The sequence below is a fragment of the Pyricularia grisea genome (genome assembly GCF_004355905.1).
Source record: "Pyricularia grisea strain NI907 chromosome Unknown Pyricularia_grisea_NI907_Scaffold_4, whole genome shotgun sequence".
In the NCBI taxonomy this organism is placed as follows: Eukaryota; Fungi; Ascomycota; class Sordariomycetes; order Magnaporthales; family Pyriculariaceae; genus Pyricularia; species Pyricularia grisea.
The window spans coordinates 1,780,779-1,805,407 of record NW_022156718.1 but is presented as its reverse complement, the minus strand read 5'-3'; the positions used below and the strand labels follow the sequence as shown (position 1 = coordinate 1,805,407).

Here is a 24,629-nt window from a genome sequence, read left to right as displayed (position 1 = left end):
TTTTGGGCTTCTTGCCATCCGTTCCCCATATTTTCCGCTGGTGACGTATCACGGGCACAAAACCCACACACACACACCATGAGATTATTGCTTACGAGGCCCATATGTAGGCTTGGCTGTCACTATCAGGCCTCAAATGGCATTCCATATTTCTATACGCCTGGCCGGGACATAAAACCTAGAAGTCATGTGATGCGTGCAGCTACTCTGCAGATACACTACAACGCTGGGCGAGTAAATGTACCAAGGTGATTGCGTACTTTTAAGTGGACAATGTGTCTTGGCTGCACGTGGCGGAACGTTTGCTCCATCAACAGTTCTGCAAGTATGACTAATGACGGATGGGAAAGAAGAATTCGAATCATTCAAACAGAAGGAATATGACTGAAGACTGACTTTTGCAAGAAGCCAACTTGAAAAAGAAATCATGATAGTGCCTTGTTATGGTAAATAGACGATATGTCACTCTAGACTATTCATAATACTCGTAACTGATTCGTTTTCTGCACGCTATCTGTTCGTCTTCATCATTAGTGTTATACCAAACGCGGTGTATCTAGTAAGCCCTTAGCTGGAGACTACGCTGTGATTTCTTTGGCTCAGTAACCCGAAATACCAAATGGTTCTGGCTAAAGGTCTAGATTTGGGAGCCAGGTCTGATCAATGTCATCTGCACATGTGAAAACCCCGGGCGTCTGGGACCTGGAAAATTTGATGATCGATGCCAGGTACCATAAATATCTTCTTCATATGAGACATGAGATTTCTTGACTCGGAAAGTTGTGTCTCGACAAGGTTAGCCCTACGGTGATTGGTTTTCAAGCCTAAAGGGTTGATACCCATCCATTTACCCCGAACTGCGCAGCGCCCAACAATGACCGGACTAGTGTGAATATACTAGGGAAGATAAAAGACCTCTCGCAAGCTTGAGCCGACCTGTTTGTCGTCTGACGGTTATCTCATCATCACAAGCCAAACATTTTCATATCAAAAAGCTTCCTCATTCATAAGCTTTTTATCATAGGAGTTTCATCACTCAAGAAAATCCAGTCCAGTTTGAGCACAATAGTCCTCTCTTTCGGCTTGGATTCATCTGCCTCAGCGCAGTGTTAACCCAAAGCCGGTGGAACTACACTCGGTCCGAGCGACGATATCTCTCCGGCCTTCCTAATTAATTGAGGTGCGAGGACTGCGAGCAGCCCTATTGGTGCCTGCTACAGCATTTTTTGCCCCAATTCTTGAAGGTAAGACGCTTGAATCAACATGCGGCTTTTCAAATTACATGGCTTACAGTCTAGGCTCTATAAAACCTCCGGAATTATTTTGCTTTATGTCATCAGACGTTTTCGCAGTGATATTATAGGGGAAATGGACCTTTGCCACAGCGCTTTATAAGATAGAGATAGACTGCGTGGCCTCTTTTGTATACAAGTTCCCATATTCCCATATGGGCTCGTGCATAATACGTTACAAAGATACAATTTGCTCTGAAGACGCTTTTGTCCAATATGCTTGCCCACGGAGTACTTGTCTTAGGTCACCCCGAGCCTTCTCTGTACATAACCTGTTTGTCATACTATGGCAATTTGAGAGAAAGCAAGACAATAAAGATGCAGCCCTAATCCAGTCAACTGGTAGTACGCTTGGCTCGTAACCTGACTACATCCCAAAGGCCTTACTGCAAGCAACGCACCAAAGCCAGTTTCATATAGCTCGTCCCATCACCACAAGTTACCGCAGCTGCAAGTAAAGAAATAGTAGTTATTATACATATTGGAATCTTCTGTCACCCTTCAATTCCTCACGAAGACTTGGCCTTCTTCTCCTCACCCTTCATCTTTGCCTGTTGATGGGCAGAGTGGTCTCTGACGTAGGAATACTCGCCCGGCCTCAATGCCCTCTTTTGCGCCCAGTTCTCCAGGCTGTCCCACCTGACACACGTCTTGGGGGTCTTGGCCTTGACGTGGTTGCTGGGGATTCCATCTGGTCCCCAGTGGAAGGGGTAGAGCGAGGTATCGGGCCTGCACATGAGAGATTGACGAATCATGTCGATGCAGTGGTCTGTAATTGTTTTGAGCTCACTCAGTAAGTCTTTCTCTGTCTAGGTACTTGTGAAAAACGAAAGAAAAACAAGGGGATGAGGAGAACGGGACAAAAAGCCTCACCTGAATGCCCCTTCCCGAACGCTTCAGGGTTCTCCTTGCCGCCATACTTGGGTCCATAATAGTCCCAATGGAGCAGTTTACGCAGGTTGTTGAGGCAGTGGAGCTCGTGCCAGATACCCATGGCCGCGGCGTACCCGTCACCCGTGACGCGGGCGCGGTTGACCATTGTTTCGTTGATGAGGTTCATCTCATGAGGGCGGACCCGAACGTTTAGGCTGTACAGGAGGTCCTCCCAGGCTGTGTCGAGCGCGTCCGAGACGGGCAGGTTGAAGGGGTGAGGTCTGGGGTCGACCCATTCAACCCGCTTCTGGTACTCGATGTTCAGGTCAGGTAGTGCTTGTAGGAGAAAGAAAAATAAAGTAAGTTGGCTGTTCTGAGTCTCGTCAAAAAGTCTAAGTAAACAATGGAAGTTGGAACAAACCTGGAAACATGCTACTGAGGGATTCTTGTCCAGTGTGGTGAGAGGAACTACCGTTGTTGCTTTTTGTTGCCAGGTTGATGGTTGAGACGACAGCAATATAACACAGCAACAAACAGGAAATGAAACCAGTGATGTTGTTCCTCAGCCTGCTCCAGAAAGACGCAGGTCGAGGCATGGCGAAGCCAAAGTTGCTGTTACTGCTCTCACCATCGTCAGAAGCGTCTTGGTTCAGCAGACGCTGGTGCAAGGGCTCGGTTGGGCTGTATTTTTCCATGATGTGTAGGAAAATAGAAGCGTGTGAAGAGATGAGTGAAAAAGCTTAGCTTCGCCGAGGGCGGCAAGAGAGGGCCGTACCGAGAGGTATGTATTGTACTGAGACGGCAGGTAGATGGATGTAATATCAAGCCCGTGAGGGGGTGCCGCACGACCCTCCATTCATAATTCTGCCGAGCGAGTTATGAGATGTCACATCCAACGTAAGCTGCTTATGTTGATCACTTATATCACATCAAGTTTCCCCGCTCTCCTCATGCTTGCATGGCGCCATATGCTCACCCAATCAGAAGTGTTGATTGCAGTATCTCCTGCCCTTTTCTGAACTTCAAGGCGGGATATCTGATATATACTGTAGAACCAATCTTTGGGGGTAATGAGGCAATGTCCAGTCGCCTGCCCGTTGAATTGCGAAAAATGGCTGACTGCATGGCGAATTAATGCTGACTGCATTGAAAGAGTGGCCAAAGTAACATGCCCCTCACTCACCGGGGATAGTCAGGCTGCATTCTGTTTACAAAGACCTGTCTGGACAACAGCCGCTGCAGGTGTTGGCTGGGTGGCAATAATGCATCAAGCGCATATCCAGAGTTGAATGCGACGACCCGAAGAAAATCCCCTCATCTGACCCTTGGAACAGTGACTATCGTCCGGCTTACTTGCACATCCCTTCCTCTTTTCGAAGGTGTAGTGTGCCATCTGTGACACCAAATATCCACTTTGTAACATGGAAAGTCAGTACGGCCTATTAAACACTTGACCAAGAAATTTGTCCAAGAGCCCAAGAGATGGATATAAAGTCCACTGTTGCCTTGATCCGCAGCCACCTAATCTTAATCAAGCTATGTATCTTGTACTGCGCTGAACAAAACAAAACAACTCTGTCTTATCTTGACGATCACTCACTTTGATTTCCTACCAAAGTACAAACAAGATGCTTTTCAAGACATTTCTCATCGGCTTTCTGGCCCCCGTTGCACTTGGCCTCGCTGTCCCTGGTAAGTTGGCCCTAGACGTTTGCACGAAGCGTTGCAGCAATTATACCTGCTACATCTGACCGATTCTTCAGCCAAGCGTGGTGATGACCATGTGAACCTACCCAATGTCGACCTCAACCGTTTGGATGCCCCCATCATCGACGAACACGTCAACCTACCCAATGTTGATCTGAACAGGCTTGACGCCCCCATTATTGATGAGCATGTCAACCTGCCCAACGTTGACCTCAACCGCTTGGACGCTCCCATCCTCGAAGACGAATCGTACTAGGGCGTATGCCCCTGAATGAGCATGGGGTAATATCAAAGTGGAAGTGGAATATGTATGTTAAGAATAGGAGTGGAAACAATTATGCGGATGTACAGCTCAGGGACGGATGAGTTCCTTTGGCTTGAATCAAGTTATGTTTAGTCATGTGTAGCTTTGATTTGATGGGAGAAGTAAACTTCTCGAACCCTTTATATTGAAATGGGGCGCTGGTTCAGATATTTGGAAGCCAAGATGCTCAGAAAGCAGCTGAATCTCCGAGTTTGACGTAGACCTGATTTATATCAGATTTTCAAGCACCAGGAGAGTATGTATCGTTTTTACAAATCCAATCTATCGCTTTCGACACCCCAAAAAGATTCCGTGAAGGTGTATTCATCAATTTGGCAGCCGGATGAAACCACAAAAGCTCACTTTTACTCCTGTTTGGGAACAAATTCTTTTCGAATCTATGTCTGAACCTGTTGAACACCTGCTGGAAAGAATAAACCCAGACCCAAAAAAATTCACATATTCCCTCCCGCTACCCAGTGCTGAGAAAAACAAAGTGGCTCGATAAAAGACACGGCAACGTTTTACTCTTCCTCTTCCTCATCGTCGCCGTCGGAAGCAACATCGGACTCTTCGCGGTTCTGCAAGCTCTTGAACGAAGTGGCGCACCTGCCGTTGACGCAGGGGAGACCGTAACCGCAGTTACCTAGGCCGCTGCACCTGGGGCCGTTCTGACGAGCGTGGATGCTGTGGATGCCCTGGAGGTCGGCAAAGTCGCGCTTGAGGTTCTTGAACGAGGTCGCGCAACGACCATTGACGCAGGGCAGCCCGTAGCCGCAGTTGCCGCGGCCGCTGCAGGGAGGACCGTTCTGGCGGGCTGCGAGGATGGGGTTCGCGGGGGTGCTCTGGTGGTCCTCGGCGAGGCCAAAGACGGCCGTGGCGGAGATGCCGACGATGAGGGTGATCTTGGAGAACTGCATTTTGCCTGAAAATGAGTGTATGGACGAGGACTGGGGAAAGAAATGGTATGCAATAATTGTGAGCGAAAGAGGGAAACACAAAAGCTGAAACAAATATAATGACAGGAAATAAGAATCGAAGCTCAATAAGAGGTATTTAAGGACATATACAACACAGATTAATGGGAGTTAAACCATAATTGAGGTGAGATACGCTTTTATATAAGCATATATTGGATGCCGGACCGAGAATAGAAACAGAGTAAACCTGGGTCTCTGGGATGGGTTCGATTTGAAGCCGTAGTACATAGTCTTGGCCTTTACAGTAGTATTGCCTGATTAAGCAAGCAGAAACACGCCTATCCTGAGAGTGAGGGTGCCCTGGGGCGCTTGGGCCAGGCTAGAACAAGCGCAGGCAAGTCTGGAAATAGCATAAAGAAACTCCTTAGAATGCGATTGTGTTATATTGTCGCAAATCTGCTCATGGCTCGTGGGGAAGGTTGTACAAAACGATGGCAGGCTGGAACGATTGTGGGGTTTCTCCCACTTGGGTGGATCAAAGAGGCTCGCCAAAAATAACACTCTCATGGCTAGACCCATAGGTATAAAACAACAAAGACATGAAACAGAATCTTAACAAGCTTAAGATAGAAAAACAGAAAAGAAGAAAAATAAAAGAAAAGGGGGGAAAGAACATGCCATCAAATCGCACTCAAAAGCCCAGAAAAGACTTGTATAAATTCCTGGTTTCCCATCAGGATGAGGGTGAAATCCTTGGACGCCTACGAGATGTGGAACAAGAGTTCGAAACACAACAACGTGGAAGCAAAGGAGACGTCAAGTAAAGCCCAAGCTTTGCTCTGTACCAGTATGACGTTCGTGGTCAAGTTGAATCCAAACGAAAAGCCTAAGGGAGTCTTGGCAACTGCGCCACAGGTTCAAGCGTTGGTCACCCCTCGCTCGGCTTTGTCCAAAAAATTATTGACAGCCCAGTTTCGTGGGATCCTGAGGCAAATGACTAGACATAGTTATAGGTGCTGAAGATCAAACGGTTTAAGCCTAACAGGAATAACGTACTGACCGGTATGTGGCTTGCTACTTAGACGGCCCATGTCCCTGCATTCAGCTGAACTGCTCCCAAAAGGCTTGGGTCTCTTGTGTCACAGTACTCAAGCTGCTCAAGAGGATGTGCTTTTTTTTCGTCATGACAAGTGGAAAGGCTCGATAATTTGTCTGCGTCCAAAACCGCTGCACTGGAGTTCAAGATATATACCACGGGCGCGACTATAATACAAAAGCAGCCCATAGATCCGCCCTACGACCCAAAGCTAGCCCAGCCGAGATGCAACGAATTCAGCCGCCATTTGGCGCCACTCCTCCTTGGTAAAGTAGTCTCGATGCGATGCCGGGTCCGCTCCCTGGGCGCACAGGGGATCATTGACCTCGCAGTAGTCGCGGAACCGATCGGCCCACCTGCCGAGCTGACGCAGCATTTCCGCGTTGCGCGGGTGCTGACCGTCGCGCGACGAGCCGGATCCGACGTTCCAGGACTGGTTACCATTGTGGTGAAGGACGCAAAAGTTGACAACGGCAGCGACTGAAGAAGCGATTACCATTATTTAGTTTTCTTCTCATATCCTTTGTGATTTTAAAGCATAGTATCGTTGTAAACGAAGGCAAAACATACCTCTATTACCCGGGAAAACATCCGGGTCCAGCGCAGGCGTGACCGGCTGCTCGCACAGATCCCCTGCGAGCGGAATGCCACCCCCACCAGCCAGTAGGTCCGAGACGAGGGCGCCACCCCTGGACCAGCCGGTTATGACGAGCTTTGAGTCCGGGCACTGCGCCGCATACTCGGAGATGTCTGCCCAGGCGCGGAGAACGCCAGCGTACTGGTCAAGGCACAGCGTACCGGCTCCGCTGGTGGCGTTGTAGGCGATGCTCTGGAAGCCGCACGACTGGCGGTTTTTGCAGATCTCGTCGGCGACGACGGTCTGCAGGCCCGGCATGGACTCGCCGTGGCCCCGTGAGATGAAGATCTGCACTTAGTTGCAGTTGATTGCTTCCTGTGCGATTGCCAAGTGTGCTACCGACAGGGCCGTTAGGGCCCGGAGGGCGATCCCGGAGATGTGCATTTTTGTTCCAATACACTGAAGAGGCAAGGGCCCTGATCGGCTGCTTCGCTGGTGCAACTTTCGATTGGGCAGCGGTGGTGGCCACGGTTGGGTGGGCAAAGCCGGCCGAGGAGCCTATGATTCCAGCAAGGGGCTGAAGATGTAGAAGTACCTCGGATCAAAATTGCAAAGGGCAGCAAAACGGGGCCATCATATTTGGAAGCGAACATTGGGCCCAGACCGAGGCCCCTGCCAAGACGGCTTAGGGTCAAGATTGGAAATTTTCGTCAATGAACGAGCTTCAGGGTCCGCAGATGTCCATCATTTTCCCGAATCAAGCTTCTGGCAGCTCCTTGTTGTCCGGAGAAAAGAACGAAATAAAGATCTTCATGATGGATGTCAATCTTTAGCGCGATTCTTGTCTGTCCACAAGGTTTCCTGGAAACTGCAGCAAAATCGGCTGCAGCGTTCCCGCCAATATGAAAAAGTAGTTGCAAACAGCAACCGTAGCTAATTACAGGATGGAAAATAAAGGTAAGTTACAAACATGCTCCCTGTGAAATTGTCGACGGCAAATGCGATGGTATTTTCAGATGGTAACTAATTACTTTCGTACCTCTTCAAATTCCGAGTTAGGAGGTTGTTTTGGTCATTTTTAAGGACGCTAACCCAATTTCGTAGGTACCTAGGTAGTCTCTGTCTTTTTATCCCCCACTTGCCGCTTTGTTCAAAATCTAGAATCGATTGGATGGATCTATGTTACAATCTAGACTAGAATAGTCTAGACCCAATCTGGCATGCTGCAGCTCATATGGGGCTTGCCTGATTCAGGGCGAGCCTCTAAGTTTTACTTCGATACCAGTTGAGCTCCAAAAAGCCGACTTCAAAGGCAGGCATTAGACTGCTCAACCCAGTAATCCCAGAGTTTGGAATGCAGGATAACCAGCCCTACAACTTGTCTGACCAATCAAGTCTTGGTCATTTATACTTGACTATTGGTTTTCCACCCAGAACCGACCCTTTGTTGCATTTCTTCACATCGATTCAATGGCGCTTCTTGAAGTCTTGGCAATCCCCATTCACCAAGTCATGAACAATGCCGATTACCCGCTTCTTGGTAAACAAAAACCCAGGAGGACCTTGGCATCTCAGCCATTGCCGACGACGATGACGTGAGCCTTTGAAGTTTACCAGTCGTGGGTCTTTTCTTCCTCCGGATGAACAATTTCTCCTGTCTTGGTAGAACTATGCCAAGCCCTCCTCCCTCATTTTCTTTCTCCATAGAAAAAGAAAGCATACGTCATGCTGGGTTCCTTTTGTTGACTTTTACCCCTCAATTTTCACTCTTGGTAGTCCAGAGGGCTCTTGAGCTCGAAACGAAAAAAAACCACTTTGCATAGAGTCACAACTAAGTGAACAAAAGGACGTCACAAGATGATGGACTCACGCACAAACTTCTGGCTGATTGGCATTGTCTTGTTGGTCTGCTGGGCCAGCCCGGCCTATGCTTTCGGCGCTGGAAACATTAGCAGCAAATCGCCGATTGAAGGGGTTCGTTTATTCCAATCCCATCCATATATCTGAGTCTCGTTTTCCGCAGCTTGATCCCGTGATGCTGACCTTTTCCACCACGACAGATCAACTGGCGACACGGAGATATTGAAGATGCCCTCCTCGGTATCATCATGGCCCGCGCCATGGACAAGAAGAGCAAAAAGTTCAGCAAGATGTCCGTGATGCGTGTTTATTTCGGCAATTGGTTGAGGGATTACTCCCAGGCCGTCGACTTGGGCACTATCAAGAATGTGTCGTACGAGGCAATCCGACTTGTTGGTAGGTGAATGATCCAACCAAAAGCCACGCCCAACCCATGATTAACCGAGCACCTTATCCACTAACAAACCGAACTCCAGTCGCCATCCTGGCCTTTATGAACTTTGGCTTCGGCTCCAAAGAGTTCGAAGTCACCCCTGAGCGTCTAGGTTGCTACCGACCCGAGGAGCACATCGACAACCCCAAGGGCTACGGAAGCGGCGATAACCCCAAGCAGTACTGGGAGGGCCTCCGTGGCCGCGTCGACGATGACCGTGAGCTCACAGTCGACTCGGACAGCGGCATGAAGAACTACATCGCCAACGAGCGGGCTGGCATCGACACGTCCGCCGGCCTCCTCCGCAACCTCCTGGGACGCTGCATCGACCTGGGCCGCGCGCACGCCCGCAACGGCCGCGACGAGGACCTGTACGAGTCCATGCGCCTCATGGGAACCGCCCTGCACTGCCTCGAGGACTTCTTCGCCCATAGCAACTACGTCGAGCTGGCGCTGATCGAGATGGGCCACCGCGACGTTTTCCCGCACGTCGGGCGGGACACCAAACTCCGCATCCCTGGTGCTCGGGACGAGGTGTACCCGGTCACGACGGGGACTTTCGGAGAGGTTGACTTTTTGCATTCGGTCGCTGGTGAGGTATCGGACAAGATCAAGCAGAACGAGCTGCAGGAGCTCGAGGAGCTGCTGCAGGACAACAAGAAGAACGACACGAGCCTGCTCAAGAACCTGTTCAAGATGCTGCCTGACTCGCTCTTTGGTGGCGAGAGCCAGTCCAACAAGATGGACCAGATCGAGCAGGATTGTACACAGGCGCAGATGAACAACCTCCAGGTCAAGCCGCACCGCGAGCCTGAGGAGATCACAAAGTGGGTGTCCAACATCTTCAAGCAGATCGTCCCAGTGATTGAGTGGCACGACCGCATCATGAAGATCATCTCGGATGCCTTGCCCAGCATCCCCGTCATCCCCAAAATTATCGAGCAGCTCGAGGACCAGCTGAATGCTTTCGTCATGATGCAGCTCGCTCCATTTATTGTGCCTGTGCTCCAGCAGATCCAAAACGAAATGAACGCTGGTTCCAACGGCATTGTCGAGAGCAGCAAGCGTGACCAATTTGCCGTCTTTGACGACGACAGGTCTGCCGATCCGACGCACTCGATGCTGTCCAAGGACCACTTTACCAACGTAAGGCTATTTGACTTTGCTGCTTATCTTTCATCCCATGTGTGTCTTGTTTTGGTCTGAGGAAAAGGAAATATCAGCTGACAACCAACACCCGATGCCCTGTCACAGCTCCTTAATGAACCTGCAGGTAAGACCGCAGCTGAGATGGTCAAGTGGGTCGTTCCCCAAATCATGCAGGCCATGGACGACGAGTCTATCGACATTGGCCGCACCGTCAACCGCATCATATACGGCGTGCTGCACCACCCAGCACAGCGCTCGATCGGACATGATGGCTCGTCCGAGGGCCGCGAGCTCTTTTACCGCTCCATCGAGCAGTGGTGGGGTTGCATGGGCCCGGACCAGCAGCGCGATTACCTGAGGCGTTTGAGCCGGGACGGTGTCAGGAACCACGAGAACCACAAGGAGGTGGGTTTTTGCGACTCTTGGAATATTATTTCTCTTTATAGGTTACCAAAACAACCTCTAACACACGAACCAGGGCGAATATGACACAGGACACAACAACGGCTGCCTGGGCCACCTCGATACGTCGCACATCCACGGCGACGGCAAAAAGAAGAAGAAGGAGACGTGGGAGGACAAGATCGCCACTCAGGCTGCCAACGCAATCGTCTCGGGCGTTACTGGGGCCGTCGGCAACTTTGTCAACAATAACAACAATAGCCATGACGGTGGCAAGAAGGACGATGGGCCAGGTGGTCTACTGGGAATCGCAGCTTCGGCACTCGGTGGAATCCTGGGGGGACCCGACGGTGATAAGAGGAGGAACGACAACGACGACAACAACGGTAACGGCAGCAGCCATAACAACTATTCGTCATCCGGTGGCAGGCAGGATTACAACAGCAGTTCATCCCCGTACAACCGGCCCAGCTCCAGCGGTCGCCAGGACTATGGCAATTCGTCGTCGTCGTACAGCCAGCCCAGTTCGGGTGGCCGCCAGGACTACGGAAGCTCCTCGCACTCGTCGGAGCACTCGCGCCCGCACCACGAGTCGTCGTACAGCAGCCAGCAATCTTACAGCGGCCACAGCTCATCGTACTATGGATCGAGCCGGAGGGACGACGACTCGATGCCCGGCGGATTCCCCGGAGGGAGGGGCTACGACGGCGAGGGCAACCACCGCATGTCCCACCACTCAAGGCCCGAGCCATCGAGGGGTGAGAGCGCGAGCTACTACGGCAGCGGAGGAGGAGGAGGAGGTGGTGGTGGTGGTGGTCACTCCGGCGGGTACCACGAGCCTTCACGCCACAGCGGTGGAGGCTACCAGCAGCATAGTCAGTACGGACACCAGCCGCAACACGGAGGCCCCGGTCATCCGGGAGGCTTTGGTCACCCTGGAGGCCCTGGTCAGCCGGGAGGGTTTGGTCAGCCGGGAGGTTTTGGTCATCCTGGAGGCTTTGGTCATCCAGGAGGCCCTGGTCCGGGGGGTCCTGGTCCGGGAGGCTATGGCCAAGGGGGGCCAGGGGGCTACCCTGGGCAGCATGGCTACGGAGGTCATGAGCAGCGAAGATGGTGATTAATGATCATGTGCAACGAAACGAATGAAGAAACAAATAACCAGTGGCCCCTATAGCGAGATCCTATATGCAAGTAAATATACAGCAAAATTTACAGGTAATAAAACCTGTCCTGCGAGAGAACGAACTGCCCATCAGCACAGTTTTACCGGAGGAGCTAAATATATGCTTGATCAGGCTAATTAAATTTATATATTTCTAAGGTGGCGTACACGCCGGTGGTGAGAAGAGCTTGACGTCTTAACAACAAGGTTATCGGCTATCATACCTTCTCTTGTCCCAACTCTTCCTCAATCTTGGCCCACAACCCTTTTCGCAAGGTTCCAGAAATCCAATAATCCCCTTGGCCATCCTTACCGATAATAACAAACTGATCACGTTGCGGCCACACCTTGCTGTCCATTTTGCAAGCCACAAAACTCGGCAGGACCTGCCCCTGCCCCTGTCCCTCCCCGTCTCCTGCCTGCTGCTCACCTCTTGCCACCACTGCCGGCGAGAGGTCGATCTGGTAAAACGAGGCCTGCGACCAGTTGGTAAAGATGCACATGTGGGCGTCGGGCAGGCCGGCCATGCGCATCTTCCACAGCTTGCGCGGGTCCGGCAGGACCGTGGCCTGCATGACGGCCAGCTGATCGAGCGTGCCCAGTTCCACGAGCGTCCGTCGCACCTCTGCCGCCGTCGCCGCCGTCTCTGCGATACCCCCGACCGTCGTGAAGACGTTGAGCCCCGTCGCGCAGTTGGCCAGGTAGACGGGCGCCCTCTCGCCGTCGCCTGGCGGCGCCGGCAGCAGCGTCCCCGCCAGCATCTTGCGCATGTTGTACGCGTTGGTCACGATGACCGGCTTGTCGGGCTTGTTCGCCAGGTGCAGAGTGGCGTAGCGGCTCCACCACGCAACCAGCACGTCGCCCTCGCTGACCCACGGCTTTTTCTCGGCTGCGACTGTCGCCTCGCCCTCGAGAGACGACCTGTCACCGGCACCATCGTGGCTATCCCCAGCCATCGCCGTCGTGGCCAGCCGCTCCAGCACCGCCTCCCGCAGCCGCGTCACAAACGCACCCGGCACGCGCACGACCCGCATCTCCTCCTCGCGGTACCGCAGGATGTCCCAGGTGCGGCGCAGGATGAACTTGAGCACGTCCAACGAGCCCATCAGGTACCGCGCGTGCTTCCACTCGACAGGGGCCGCCGCGGGCTTGCCTTCCCCGGTTGGCGTGGGGCGGTGGAGCTTGCGCAGGCCGGCCAGCACGTCCTGGTCGTCGCCGCAGACGGGTGGGACCTCGTCCTCCTTGCCGTGCAGCACGAGCGACCAGGCACCCAGCAGCCCGCTGGCGCCTAGCCCCATGCCGTCGAGCAGCGAGTGCAGGAAGCTGATGCCGACGGTGGTGCCGTCGCGGAAGGTGACGACGTGGAGTTGAAGCTGCGGGAGGCCGCGGGCGATGAGCTCGGCCATGGTGCGCGGGGCGTCGGCGCGGCGGGCCAAGGGGATGATGGGTGCTGGGGCGAGGACGACGCTGGGCAGGCCCTTGAGGTGGCTGGACTTGGGCGAGGGGAACTGCCGTGCAAGGGGGTGGTCGGCCATGGTGGTGTCGTAGTGGACGTGGGAAAAGGCGATGGCTGGATTGCTTTCGTCGAACTTGGCCGGCACGTGGTAGACCAGATTGCCTTTGGCCTTTTGCATCTAAGCTGTCAGCGGCAATGGATTGTGTATCGTTTTGAGCAGTGTGCGGGGTGGTGTCACGTACATCTCGCTTGAGCCGGGAGCCGAGTTTGCGCCAGCCTTCTCTGTCAATCAATTTGATCATCGCGTCTCTAAGGACATCCGGATCGAGCACCCGATCATATTTTAGTAACAGTGTCAGGACTAGGCCTGTCAAAAATGGCATGGAGTCGTATTCATGCAAGGGGATGATCTTTTCTGCCGCCATGATGGGTAGCTTGGAGATGGTAGCATCAACCGTGGGGGCGGAAGCGAGTTGTATGAATACCTAGACAAATAAAGGTTGTGATCCTCGTGCATATAAAAAAAGTGGCTCGAGCGGGAGATTGCTATTCAATATATGCACTTTGACGCTCAGACTAATTGTTCACGGACTCCAGGGCTGGACGGACCTCAATCCAGTGGCACCACCTATGGCACCATCAGTAGCATGTTTCGCCGAAGATTCTTATCAATGGAAAGAATAGAGTTTTTTTACTACGCATGCCAGTAAGGCCGGGATATGCTTACTTAGCCTGCAGGTACAAGTTCTAATGCCCTAGCATAATATGGACGATACATAGTATAAATTTCCTTCAACGCCAGAAAGATTTTGGACTCGGGGTAACTTTCCAGTTGGGACCCATCTAGGTACTATACGCAAAACATAACAGCAATCGCCAGTGGTTCTGTAATGTGGCCTAACAATCTCAAACACTGTGCCAGCCCATTGATATTCACGCATGCAACCTCGCTGTATTTGGGATCCCATGTCATAAAATTTTGGAGAATTCGTGTTATCAAGGGTTGTAAAAATTCGCCCGAATCCAAACGCGGTTCAACATGGGATGTTTGGGAGAATTGAGGAGGTGCTTGGCACTAACTGGAGCATCGCTCTTTGAGATACACGCGACGCCGAGGCTTCAAATCAATCTGCAAAATTTTAACCTCCGTAAAACTAGCGCGCCCGTATTTACCAGATCGCTGACCCTCACTAACCTTACCGGAGGCTAACGAATTGCAGATTGATTTAAACCTTCCGTATATGTTACTTTTAGGCTAATCTGATTTCGGAAGTCCTGGAATATCGGCGCAGGTTGACTGTTTGGCATACCACGTAATCACTGACCAGACAAAGTCATCCGATTTTACCGTTTAACTGCATGCGCGATATACCTTCCGTGGCTCGTTGCTGATGGGATGAGCCATTTCAGCTTATGGAGCTTATCGTCAACACATACTACTGTGGACATGCAACGGCTTGAACCTGCAGTCGATAGATCATTTTGTAAGCCTGTATACAGATTTGCAACAGGGAAATATCTGGAATACGCTAGCTGATTTGGTCTTTTTTCTTTCAATTATATGTTGGTTGTATAGGTTAACTTCAATGGCCCAAGACCATGTCAGAAATTTCGACAAGCAAGACATGATTGTGACGTGTTAAAAGAGTCAGATCACACCTATATACCAAAGCAAACTCTGGGAGATTTCACGGCTTCAAACAGTGCTTTGTAAAGTCTTCACGATGGGCTACGGAGTATACGATAGGGTCCAGACCTAAACCATAGTTGGATAGAGTTTTGAATAGATGTGTCTTTTTTTCATCCTGTCACGGCGTGTCACAATTCAGGCTTGTAATTTTTCGGGATTCTCAGTCCAGAACCTAGGGCTATCTCTGCTCCCAGTAGTCAGATAATAGGACGATTAACCAAAAATAAACAAGAAAGAGCATGATAATCACTGACTGTGGACGACCCAGATCGTTCTCTCACAACCATAATCATATGTTATATCAGTATCGTGTGCCCGAAACATATCATTGGTTATAAGTTACGCAACCACCCGTAAATGGAACCCAAGTATTTGCCGTTTTCAAGATATATATGTGGGGTATATTTGGTGCACAACAAAGATGTAAAATAACTGGATAATGGGTTCTACTGCCATGCAGGCTTTTGTCTAAAACTGTTTCTCCTTTGTTCTACAAGAACTCGGTAATAGCGAGGTGCAAGTCCGTATCTCCATATGCCAATATCTATGTGTTGCAGGGCTCTCGGGTCGGGGTTAGGCCCCGAGGTCGGAGATCTGAGTCCCGAAGATTGCCTATCGATTTCATGATGCGGCTGCTGCTCAGAAGCCTTTTTTCCCCCACCATCTCCGACAGGAAAGCGCACATGCTCTTCGTGTCGGTGTCGGACCGGAGCATTATCGTGATTTGCAACTGGAAAACAAATATGAGATTTCAAAGAAAGGAGTTTTGCGAAGCATGTTTTTTATTGAAAAAGTGACGGTTGAACAAAAGAAACAAAGAAAGAACCAACAGGGTGCGGATAGTAGGGAAAAAAGGAAAGGAAAATAGTAGGTGGGTGAAGGCCCAGAGATCATTTCTATAAGCAAACTTGTGACAGTGTCACCAAAACCACCAAAAGGTCTTCTACTTTTGAATGGGTATTTTGTAACTTTGTTCAAAGATTACCCACGGCCCAAAACTTTCCACCGAGCCAATCCTTCCAGCTTCTGGTCCTGATTCCTATCTTTTGTTATTTATTCTGCCAAATAATCTTAAGATACCAACCTCTAGAAAATGATGTTTGGAATATGCAGTACTCTTCCCAGTGGCTTTGTATTTCATGGGCTTAAACACCCAACAATGTCAAGACCGTCCATGGGTAGTCGGAACCACGACAGGTGTTCGTAAGTGAATAAAATGCAGCATGTAGTGTCTTTGATTGGCTTGCCGCTCTTCTTCAATTGTTTGATACTCTTTAGATCAAATTGTCTTTAAAATCAGGCTACTTTGGCTCGCCATTTTGCTTTTAAATAATAATATTCCTTTTCCAAGTCCAAAGTCAAGTTGTGCAAAAAAGGATCCTCCCCTGTGGATTTCTAACGAAAAGGAAATAATACAAATGTCCGTTCTATTATGTGTATAATAGAGCTACAGCGGATAAATATTTAGTCAATGAGTTTGCGCCGTATTTTTCAATGGGTAGAGCCTTAAACAGCAAACCAGTAATAACTGAAATGCGTTCATGTCTTTTTGTTAGTCTCAGGGCTCCTCCCTAAATCGGAGCCCCACTGATTGAGCCGCGTCGCCGTGGCTTAATTGTGGCTTTTTTCGTACCTATGGGTCCAAATAAAGATTACTTTGGTTCAGGTTTAAGGTCAATTTGTCGATTTTCGGCTCAAATAAAGGTAATTTCTAGTCTCAGTGCTCAGACTAGACCACCCCTGCTTCGCAGTGGTGGACCGGACGCTCCATATACCTTTCAGCCACACGGCTTTTCGGCCAATCAAATTGGCCAAAAAAATCGCGCCCGTTCTAGTCTGAGGACATGTTGTCGATTATCGCCGCAAGTGGAGGTTATCGCACAGTTTACGCACTGTGCATGCACTGTACGTGCATTATATGCGCAACGGCGATACAGTTTTTTAACTGTGTATGTTTTATTTACGAATATTTAATTAAATAAAAATGGTAAAAATATGGCAAAAATATCGTTATAATATTTAAAATTAGGGCTTTTTAACGGTTAAAACTTTATATTTATAATAAATATATATAAATAAAAATAAAAATAAATAATAATATTATTATTTTTAACGCCCTATTTAAAAATTTATATATAAATAATAATATATATAAGTTTTTTATTTTAAAATAATAATAATTATAATTATATTAACACCCACGTACAAATATTTTATCGAAATTATCGTTCGTTAATTTTTTATTTATATAAATATACGTTAAATTTAATATTTTATATAAATATTTAATAATTAATGTATTTATTAATAAAAGGTTTTATAATTAAAAATTTCGATATAATAAATTTTATTATTAATTATATATAATAATAAAATAACGTTTATTTTTTTATTTAATTTAAAATAAATATAAAATAAAATTTAAAACTATGCAAATTTTATTAAATTTTAATATAAAGTACGCAAATTTAATAATATTTTAAATCTTTTTTAACGTGGACGTCTGTTTATATCGGTTATTTAATCGTTAAAATTTTGGTTTTAATATCGTTAAAATTGGTAAAAATATAAACCCATTTCGATTGCAAAATTTATTAAAAATATTTAATATTTAACCTATTCGAATATTTAACACCCTATATTACGTAATATATTAGCCAAAACTTATATATATAGTATATACGTATATACCACCTTCCACGTATAAAAAGTTTCAAATTATATTCAAAAATAAAAATATTATTAAAAAAAATCAAAAAAATCAAAAATTCCAACCTCCACTTAAAAATCAAGGGCACCCATATCCCAATTCAACCAATATAACAATTAAAAATATAAAATAAATCGTTGTTAATTATTTTATTAATTGCTATATCCAACATGCAAACCGTTTATTTTTACAATTTTTATTTAATTAATTATAACGGAATGTCGGTCGCCGAATTGGCGAAATCACCTCCACTTAAGCCCAAAATAAACAAGTTGTCCTCAGACCTAAACCAGAGTAATCTTTGGTTGGACCCACAGGTACAAAACAAAGCCACGAATTGAGCCACGGCTCAATTGTGGAGCTCGCGTTTAGGGTTAAGCCCTAAGACTAGGTAATTTCTAATCTCAGTGCTTAAACTAGACCACCCCTGTTTCGCAATGGTGGACCGGACGTTCCATATACCTTTTAGCCATACGGTTTTTCGGCCAATCAAATTGGCTAAAAAAATCGCGCCCGTTTTAATTTAAGGACATTTTGTCGATTTTCGTCGTAAACGATATAAATTTTACTATATTACGAATAATAATTTTACCCGTTATAAAAAAAAAAAAAAAAATTTACGTTTTTATTACCCATTACCGAATCCAAATTAAAATTCCTTTTATTATTTTATACGAATAATTTGTTATATATTTAAAAAAAAATATATCGGCGAGAATATCGAACCTAATATTTACGGAAATATTTCCATTTACGTAATTAACAATATATTATTTTCCGTCGTTAAATTTAAATATTTTATTATTTATATTTTCGTTTTTTTTATTACCCAATCCCGTATCGGAAAATAAATAGGAATTTACGCGTTTTTCGTATAAATTACGTTAATTTTCGAACAAATTTAATTCCGAACGCGATAATATTATCCCCGAAACCGATTCCGAAATTCTTTTTATCCGAAATATTTTTAAATTTTAACGTAATGGTAGCCGACGTACTAATTTTTACCAATTTATCCACGTTTGGGTAATAATATTAAATATTTATAATATTTTCCGTTCCGCCGCGCGACGAATATACTATTTTAAAAAAGTATTAAAAAATTTTACTATTTAAAAACGTTTACGTAATAGCGGGATAAAATACCGTTTTAACGAAAAGAAAAAAACTGGTTTTATCGATACCGCCCCATTTCGTTAAAAATTCCGAAATTTAATATAATATTCCTTTAATTTTAAACGTTTCGAACTAATAAATTTCCAATTTCCGGGAACGGAGGAATATTTCGTTAAAAATATTTGTAATATGGATTGGTTTAAATAAATATTCGATACGTTTTTTTAAAATATTCCAACCAAAGTTTTAATATTATTCGTATTTATAATATTATTATTTTCGTATTTTCGAAATTACCGCCCGTTTTATATATTATTATAAACCGCGAATTTGCTATATTAAACCCCGAATACCCTTTCCGAAATTATAAACCCTTTAACGTTAACGGATTAACGCGTTACGTTAATATTAGCCATTTTAACCTACGGATATTCCCCGTAAAAAAGTAATTATTTATTACGCGTATTTACGATATATTTTATATATAACGGGATTCCAAAACGTATTATAAATACGTTATCCGGGTTTAAAATATGTTTATTATATAAAATTATTAAACGGTAAACGTAATAATTTATTACCGTTACTTAAATACGTAATAAATAGCAATTATTTATATATTTAATACCAAAAATAATAATAATAATATATATATATATAAACCAACCTAAAAAAAATCGCCCGTAACCCAATTTTATTTTTCGTATATAATAATTTTAATTTTTTGGAAAAAATGTAAAATTTCGGTTATAGAAAGTATAACCGAATACAAAATTTAATTTCGTACCTCCTTATATTAACGCCAAAATTTAAAAAATATACGTAATCTTAATAATACGCCATTATACCCTTTTATTAAAAATGGTTGCAAACGTCCAATTTTTTACAATATCCGGATATTTATTATAAAAACGCCAAATATTATATTTTGGGCCAAATTTGCGGTTTTTTATTCCCCGATAACCCTTTTTTACCCAATATAATTTTATAATATTTTACATTTGCACAAATTACATTAATATTTTATTTTATTTAAATTTCCGTTATTATAAAAAACGAAAGGGATTATATAAACGTTATCCAAATTTATAAAATCCTATTTAAACATTTTTTAAATTTAAAAATTACCCATTTCGATTATTTATCCGTTTTAGTTTTCGTTTATAGGGATTAAAAAACGATATTATATATCCGTATTATATAAAAAACCTATATTAAATCGTTCCAATTTTTCGATAGGAAATAATGGATATTACCCGTACCAAGGTTTTTCCATATCGAATTTAATTTTATTAATTATTTTTGGTATACGTATATACCCATTATATTTATAAATATAACGGGATTGGGAAAAAATAGCAAATTTTAAAAAAAATAAAAAAAAGTTTTACCACGTTTTACGGCTTTTATAAAATATTTTCCGTTTCCGTATTTTATATATTATTATTATCGCCCTAATTTAAAATGGGCTATTAAAAAAGGATTATATATCGAAAAACGTTTTAAAATAGGCTTTTACCGATATATTACCTAATATATACGCCTTTATAATAAACCGCGTTTACGACAATATATTTGTCGGTTATATTAACGGTTTAATAGGTATAGAATTATAAGATTTAAAACCCAAAATTAATTTTACCTTTCGTACGTAACGCCGTTATTTGCAAATAATTGCCTTTTTATAAATAATATTTAACGCGTTTTAAAAAGGAAATTACGGTATATTAAAAACTATAATACCGCAATTGGTCCTATTTTTTTACGGGTATAAAACTAAAAATTATGGACCGGAAATATTATATTTAATTTGGTTATTGCGACCAAAAGTTATAAATTAGCCGTTACGGACGGCGATTTTAAAATTAATTTTTGTAAAATATATTACGGCCGGAAACGGATATAAACCAGCAAATTTGGTAATTAAATATATTAATAAGAATTTCGTTTTGGATATTAAAAATAACCGCAATTTAACGTACGATTTACGAAAAATTTTTATAATTTGCGTAATTTTAAGGCCAATTGCGAATACGTTACGTAAAATTTTGAAAAATATTTCCCGTATCCGTATTAATAATAAATACCATATAGTATTAACCAATAACGATATTATATATTATGCGTATTTATTATTTTAAAATAATTGGAAAAGCGAAAAAAATAAGGTAACGTCTAATTTCGATTTTAACGTTTCCAACCTATTATATTTGGGTATAAAAAAATTAATGGGCGATAAATTGGCGGCGTTTAACCAAAAAATTATATATCCCGATAACGTATTAAATTAAATGGATATTAAAAAGGTAGGAATATATTTGGAAAAAGGAAATAATAAGTTAAATAGGTTAAATATAAATAAAATAATAAATATTAAAAAAACATTAATTTACGGAATATACGCAAAATCCGACGAAAAAAAGGTATAGGCATTTTAAAAATAGATAATATAATATAAAAAGCAAATTAATTAAAAATAAACAGGTTTTTATTTAAAATAGGACGTAAATAAAAGCCCGAAAATTATTTTCCCCGCAAATAACAAAATAAAACAAAATACCGGAATATATACCAATATGGTAATTTTAATTATAATAACCAAAATATATATTACTTTTTTTAAACCCCCAATAAAACGACGAACCGTCCTTTTACCAATTTTATCCCCCCTATTTAATTTTTTTATTATAAATCCAAAAATAAAACCAAATAAAAAAAAACCCCATTTATAATTTTTATTATAATAATATATATATATAAATTTTATTTTTTTATTAATAAACCCCAATACCAAATTACGAAAGGAAAATAAAAATAAATTAGGAAAAAAAAAAACGTTTAATAACGGCCAGTTTTTTTTTAAAAATGGGATTTTTAAAGCCGCGTTTTTTTTTGCGGGTAAGGGTCCGGGTAAACGAACCAGGCGTTCCTTCGCCTTTTTTTACCTTTAACCAAAACGCGCATATAAGGTTTTTTAAATAAATCGAAATCGATTTTATTATAATTATTATTAAATTCGACCGACGAAAAAAGTGGAATAATAACGGCCAAAAAATTATATTCGCCGTTATTTTAAATATTTTTTTTAAAAAACGCGTTAATTTTCCGACGTTTAATTATCCAAATATTAAAATCCCTTACAAACGCCCCGATTATCCGTATATTTTCGGCAATTTCGTAATATTCGTTACTATTTTTAATCCATTTTATTAATTTAATTACAAATTTTTAATTTATAATAATAAAATTAAAATAAAATAAATATATACGATTAATATAATCGCTAATCGTATTACGTTTATTATTTTAATTTTGGTATTGGTAATCGATATAAATTGGATTAAATAATAAAATAAATACCGAAGTTTTTTCGATTAAATTTTATTCGTTAAACGGGGCAAAAATATTAAAAACGAATATAAAAATAAAACGGAAATAAAATTCGCTTATACGGCGCGTTTTATCGGAATAAAAATCGTTAAAACGTTATAAAAATTCCATTATCCAAATAAAATAATTAAATAACCAAAAAAATATAACCGTTATTATTTCGTACGTTAAAAACTATTTTATAATAAAAAAAACGATAATTTCCGGTAAACGTATACGCGTAATATATTCCAATAATATTTAATATATATTAATAAAATCCGTAAAAAAAAGGTTCGGGAAATTAACCTTTCGGAATATCCGGTCTTTTACCCAATCGAAAAAGGTATTCCGTATTTCGAAAATCTTTTAAATAATAGGTTTAAATTAACCCAAACGAATTAACCGATTATAAATTTGCAATTAAATATTAGCGTTTTATATTAAAAGGATAATAATACCGGTATAATAATTATAATGTAAATTAAAACCGGCGTTCGAAATATTAATATTTAAAACGTAAACGTTAAAAATGAAATTCGATTTGGTAAAATCGGTAATTATTTTATTACGTTCGGTTTGGGATAAATTAAACCAGATAATAATTACGCCGAAATTAGCCTTTTTTAAAATAATAGCGATTAAATTAGAAAAATTAATAATAAAATTTAAAATTATAATAATCGTTATATAAAAAATTAAAATTGGAATTTGTAACAATTATTATAAATAAACAAAAAATAAAAGGGCAATTATAATTATTATTATAATGGAAATAATTTACGATTAAACCTATAAATTCGGCGTTATAACCAAAACGCGTTAACCCTTTTTTTTTTATATAAATTTTTATTACGCGGGCGATAAAAGGAAATTCGTTTAATATAAAATGGATTATTTCGGCCCTATTAAAAAAAAATAACGTTCGGAAATTAATATAAATTTTCGAATAAATTTAATTAAAAGGACCGTCGCCGTTATATTAAATTAGGGCGTTAACGGTAACCGATCCGAAACGGGTTTTTTCTTTTTGCAAGTTTTTTTTAAAGTTTTATTAAACGTTACGGTATTTGGTTTTAAATTCCACATTTTTTAACGCTAAAATTTTATTTAATTTAACCGAATCCGTATTCCGGGTATTATTTTCGGCGTGGATTATAAACCAAAAAAGGTAATTTATCGTTAAAAATTATAATAATCGGATTAACCCCATATTTAAAAAGGACGAAATCTTTCGTTTTAAATCCGCGTTATTTCCGTTTGCGTCGTTTCCAAATAAAACGGTATTAATATCGTTTATATTTTCGTTTACGAAAAAAATGGAAATATTTTTTAAAATAATTTCCGTATTTGTTATTATATTTTCGAATTGGTGGTTAAATTGCAATTTCTCCGTAATAATATAATAAAAAAGGATTTTTTCGCGGAAATAAATAATAATACCGTTCGGTTCTAAGGGAGGTTACGAGGTAGCTTTAAGGTTTGAAGGTTAGAAATCACTTGTAGGGATAATTAAACCGTAAAATGGCAGATAACCGTCTGCTAACGGATAGTAGAAATTTGTATTATTTGTATAGTTAATTGCATAATTGATTGTAAGATCGTTGTTATGTTCGTTATTGTTGGAATAGCCTCACTCGCGCGCGCAGCGGAAAGGAGGTAAAGCCGGGCCGGAGCTGCGGCCCCGGCGATTGGGTGACTAAGCAAGGAGCACGGACCGCATGAAAGACTTTTCATCCGGCCGTGAATAATCAAATGCAGTCGCACGACTTAGGTAGAAGACAGACCGAATATACCCAAATTGCAGAGGTATAACGTTCTCACCCATTGATTAAGTCTACCACGCAATGCATTGTTAGTAGACCTGCGAGTCTACGAACAGTTATTATGTAGAGTATTAGAATTGGATACGTGTACCGATTCTATGGCATGATCTCTTCGATCCGGATTGCCGGAAGTGCGGGGTAGAACCACGTGACCGGTTCTGCCACGCAGGGCTGGCTGGAACCGTTTACCTGAATTACTTATTGCATTAATTGCACTTATAAGAAAATGCGACAATACTGGGAATCGAACTCATGCACTTTATATTATTATTATATTTATTATATAAATTATACCACTAAGCTATATTACTTATTTGTCTTATTTGCTTTATTGTAAAAAAGACGTAATATTTAAAGCTTTGTGCGTGCATGCGTTTTATTTATTTATTTTGTTTATTTATTTATTTTGGGTACAGGGTAGCCTTATAAAATCGGCTCCTGTTAACATCGGTAACGTTAATCCAATATTTATACCGCGACGTATAATAAAAATACCGGTATAATAAATAATAAACGTCGATTTAACGTCGGGCGTTATCGTAGGTATAATAAATTCCAAAATACGAAAATAAAAAAACTATTATTTTTAATTTATCGATTCGAATTTTATTAACGAAATTTTAATATTAAAATCGATATACGAAACGACGAAATAATTATTACCGTCCTAAATATACGTCGTTAAAA

At 42.7% G+C, this 24,629-nt stretch overlaps 6 protein-coding genes across 6 annotated transcripts; 2 read left to right on the top strand and 4 right to left on the bottom strand.

The window, feature by feature from the left end:
- Positions 1 to 1,311: 1,311 nt before the first annotated feature.
- PgNI_07236 (uncharacterized protein) lies at positions 1,312 to 3,048 on the bottom strand. The gene is made up of 3 exons (XM_031127251.1): positions 2,587 to 3,048; positions 2,166 to 2,501; positions 1,312 to 2,061 (listed from the first exon to the last, which is right to left on the bottom strand). Exons 1-3 carry the CDS (start codon positions 2,858 to 2,860, stop codon positions 1,802 to 1,804), a joined length of 870 nt encoding a protein of 289 aa, XP_030981004.1. The 5' UTR covers positions 2,861 to 3,048; the 3' UTR covers positions 1,312 to 1,801.
- Positions 3,049 to 3,466: 418 nt separating this feature from the next.
- PgNI_07235 (uncharacterized protein) lies at positions 3,467 to 4,515 on the top strand. The gene is made up of 2 exons (XM_031127250.1): positions 3,467 to 3,857; positions 3,929 to 4,515. The coding sequence occupies exons 1-2, from the start codon at positions 3,794 to 3,796 to the stop codon at positions 4,126 to 4,128; spliced, it is 264 nt and encodes an 87-aa protein (XP_030980999.1). The 5' UTR covers positions 3,467 to 3,793; the 3' UTR covers positions 4,129 to 4,515.
- Positions 4,516 to 4,700: 185 nt separating this feature from the next.
- Positions 4,701 to 5,096, bottom strand: PgNI_07234 (uncharacterized protein; the record flags this gene model as incomplete). Its single annotated transcript, XM_031127249.1, has 1 exon — positions 4,701 to 5,096. One exon carries the CDS (start codon positions 5,094 to 5,096, stop codon positions 4,701 to 4,703), a length of 396 nt encoding a protein of 131 aa, XP_030981001.1.
- A 1,307-nt stretch (positions 5,097 to 6,403) lies between these two features.
- On the bottom strand, positions 6,404 to 7,213 carry PgNI_07233 (uncharacterized protein; the record flags this gene model as incomplete). The annotated part of the gene is made up of 3 exons (XM_031127248.1): positions 6,404 to 6,672; positions 6,763 to 7,117; positions 7,169 to 7,213. The coding sequence occupies 3 exons, from the start codon at positions 7,211 to 7,213 to the stop codon at positions 6,404 to 6,406; spliced, it is 669 nt and encodes a 222-aa protein (XP_030981007.1).
- A 1,413-nt stretch (positions 7,214 to 8,626) lies between these two features.
- On the top strand, positions 8,627 to 11,730 carry PgNI_07232 (uncharacterized protein; the record flags this gene model as incomplete). The annotated part of the gene is made up of 5 exons (XM_031127247.1): positions 8,627 to 8,743; positions 8,830 to 9,025; positions 9,106 to 10,208; positions 10,317 to 10,616; positions 10,690 to 11,730. 5 exons carry the CDS (start codon positions 8,627 to 8,629, stop codon positions 11,728 to 11,730), a joined length of 2,757 nt encoding a protein of 918 aa, XP_030981008.1.
- Positions 11,731 to 11,993: 263 nt separating this feature from the next.
- On the bottom strand, positions 11,994 to 13,656 carry PgNI_07231 (uncharacterized protein; the record flags this gene model as incomplete). The annotated part of the gene is made up of 2 exons (XM_031127246.1): positions 11,994 to 13,409; positions 13,474 to 13,656. The coding sequence occupies 2 exons, from the start codon at positions 13,654 to 13,656 to the stop codon at positions 11,994 to 11,996; spliced, it is 1,599 nt and encodes a 532-aa protein (XP_030981005.1).
- Positions 13,657 to 24,629: the final 10,973 nt, after the last annotated feature.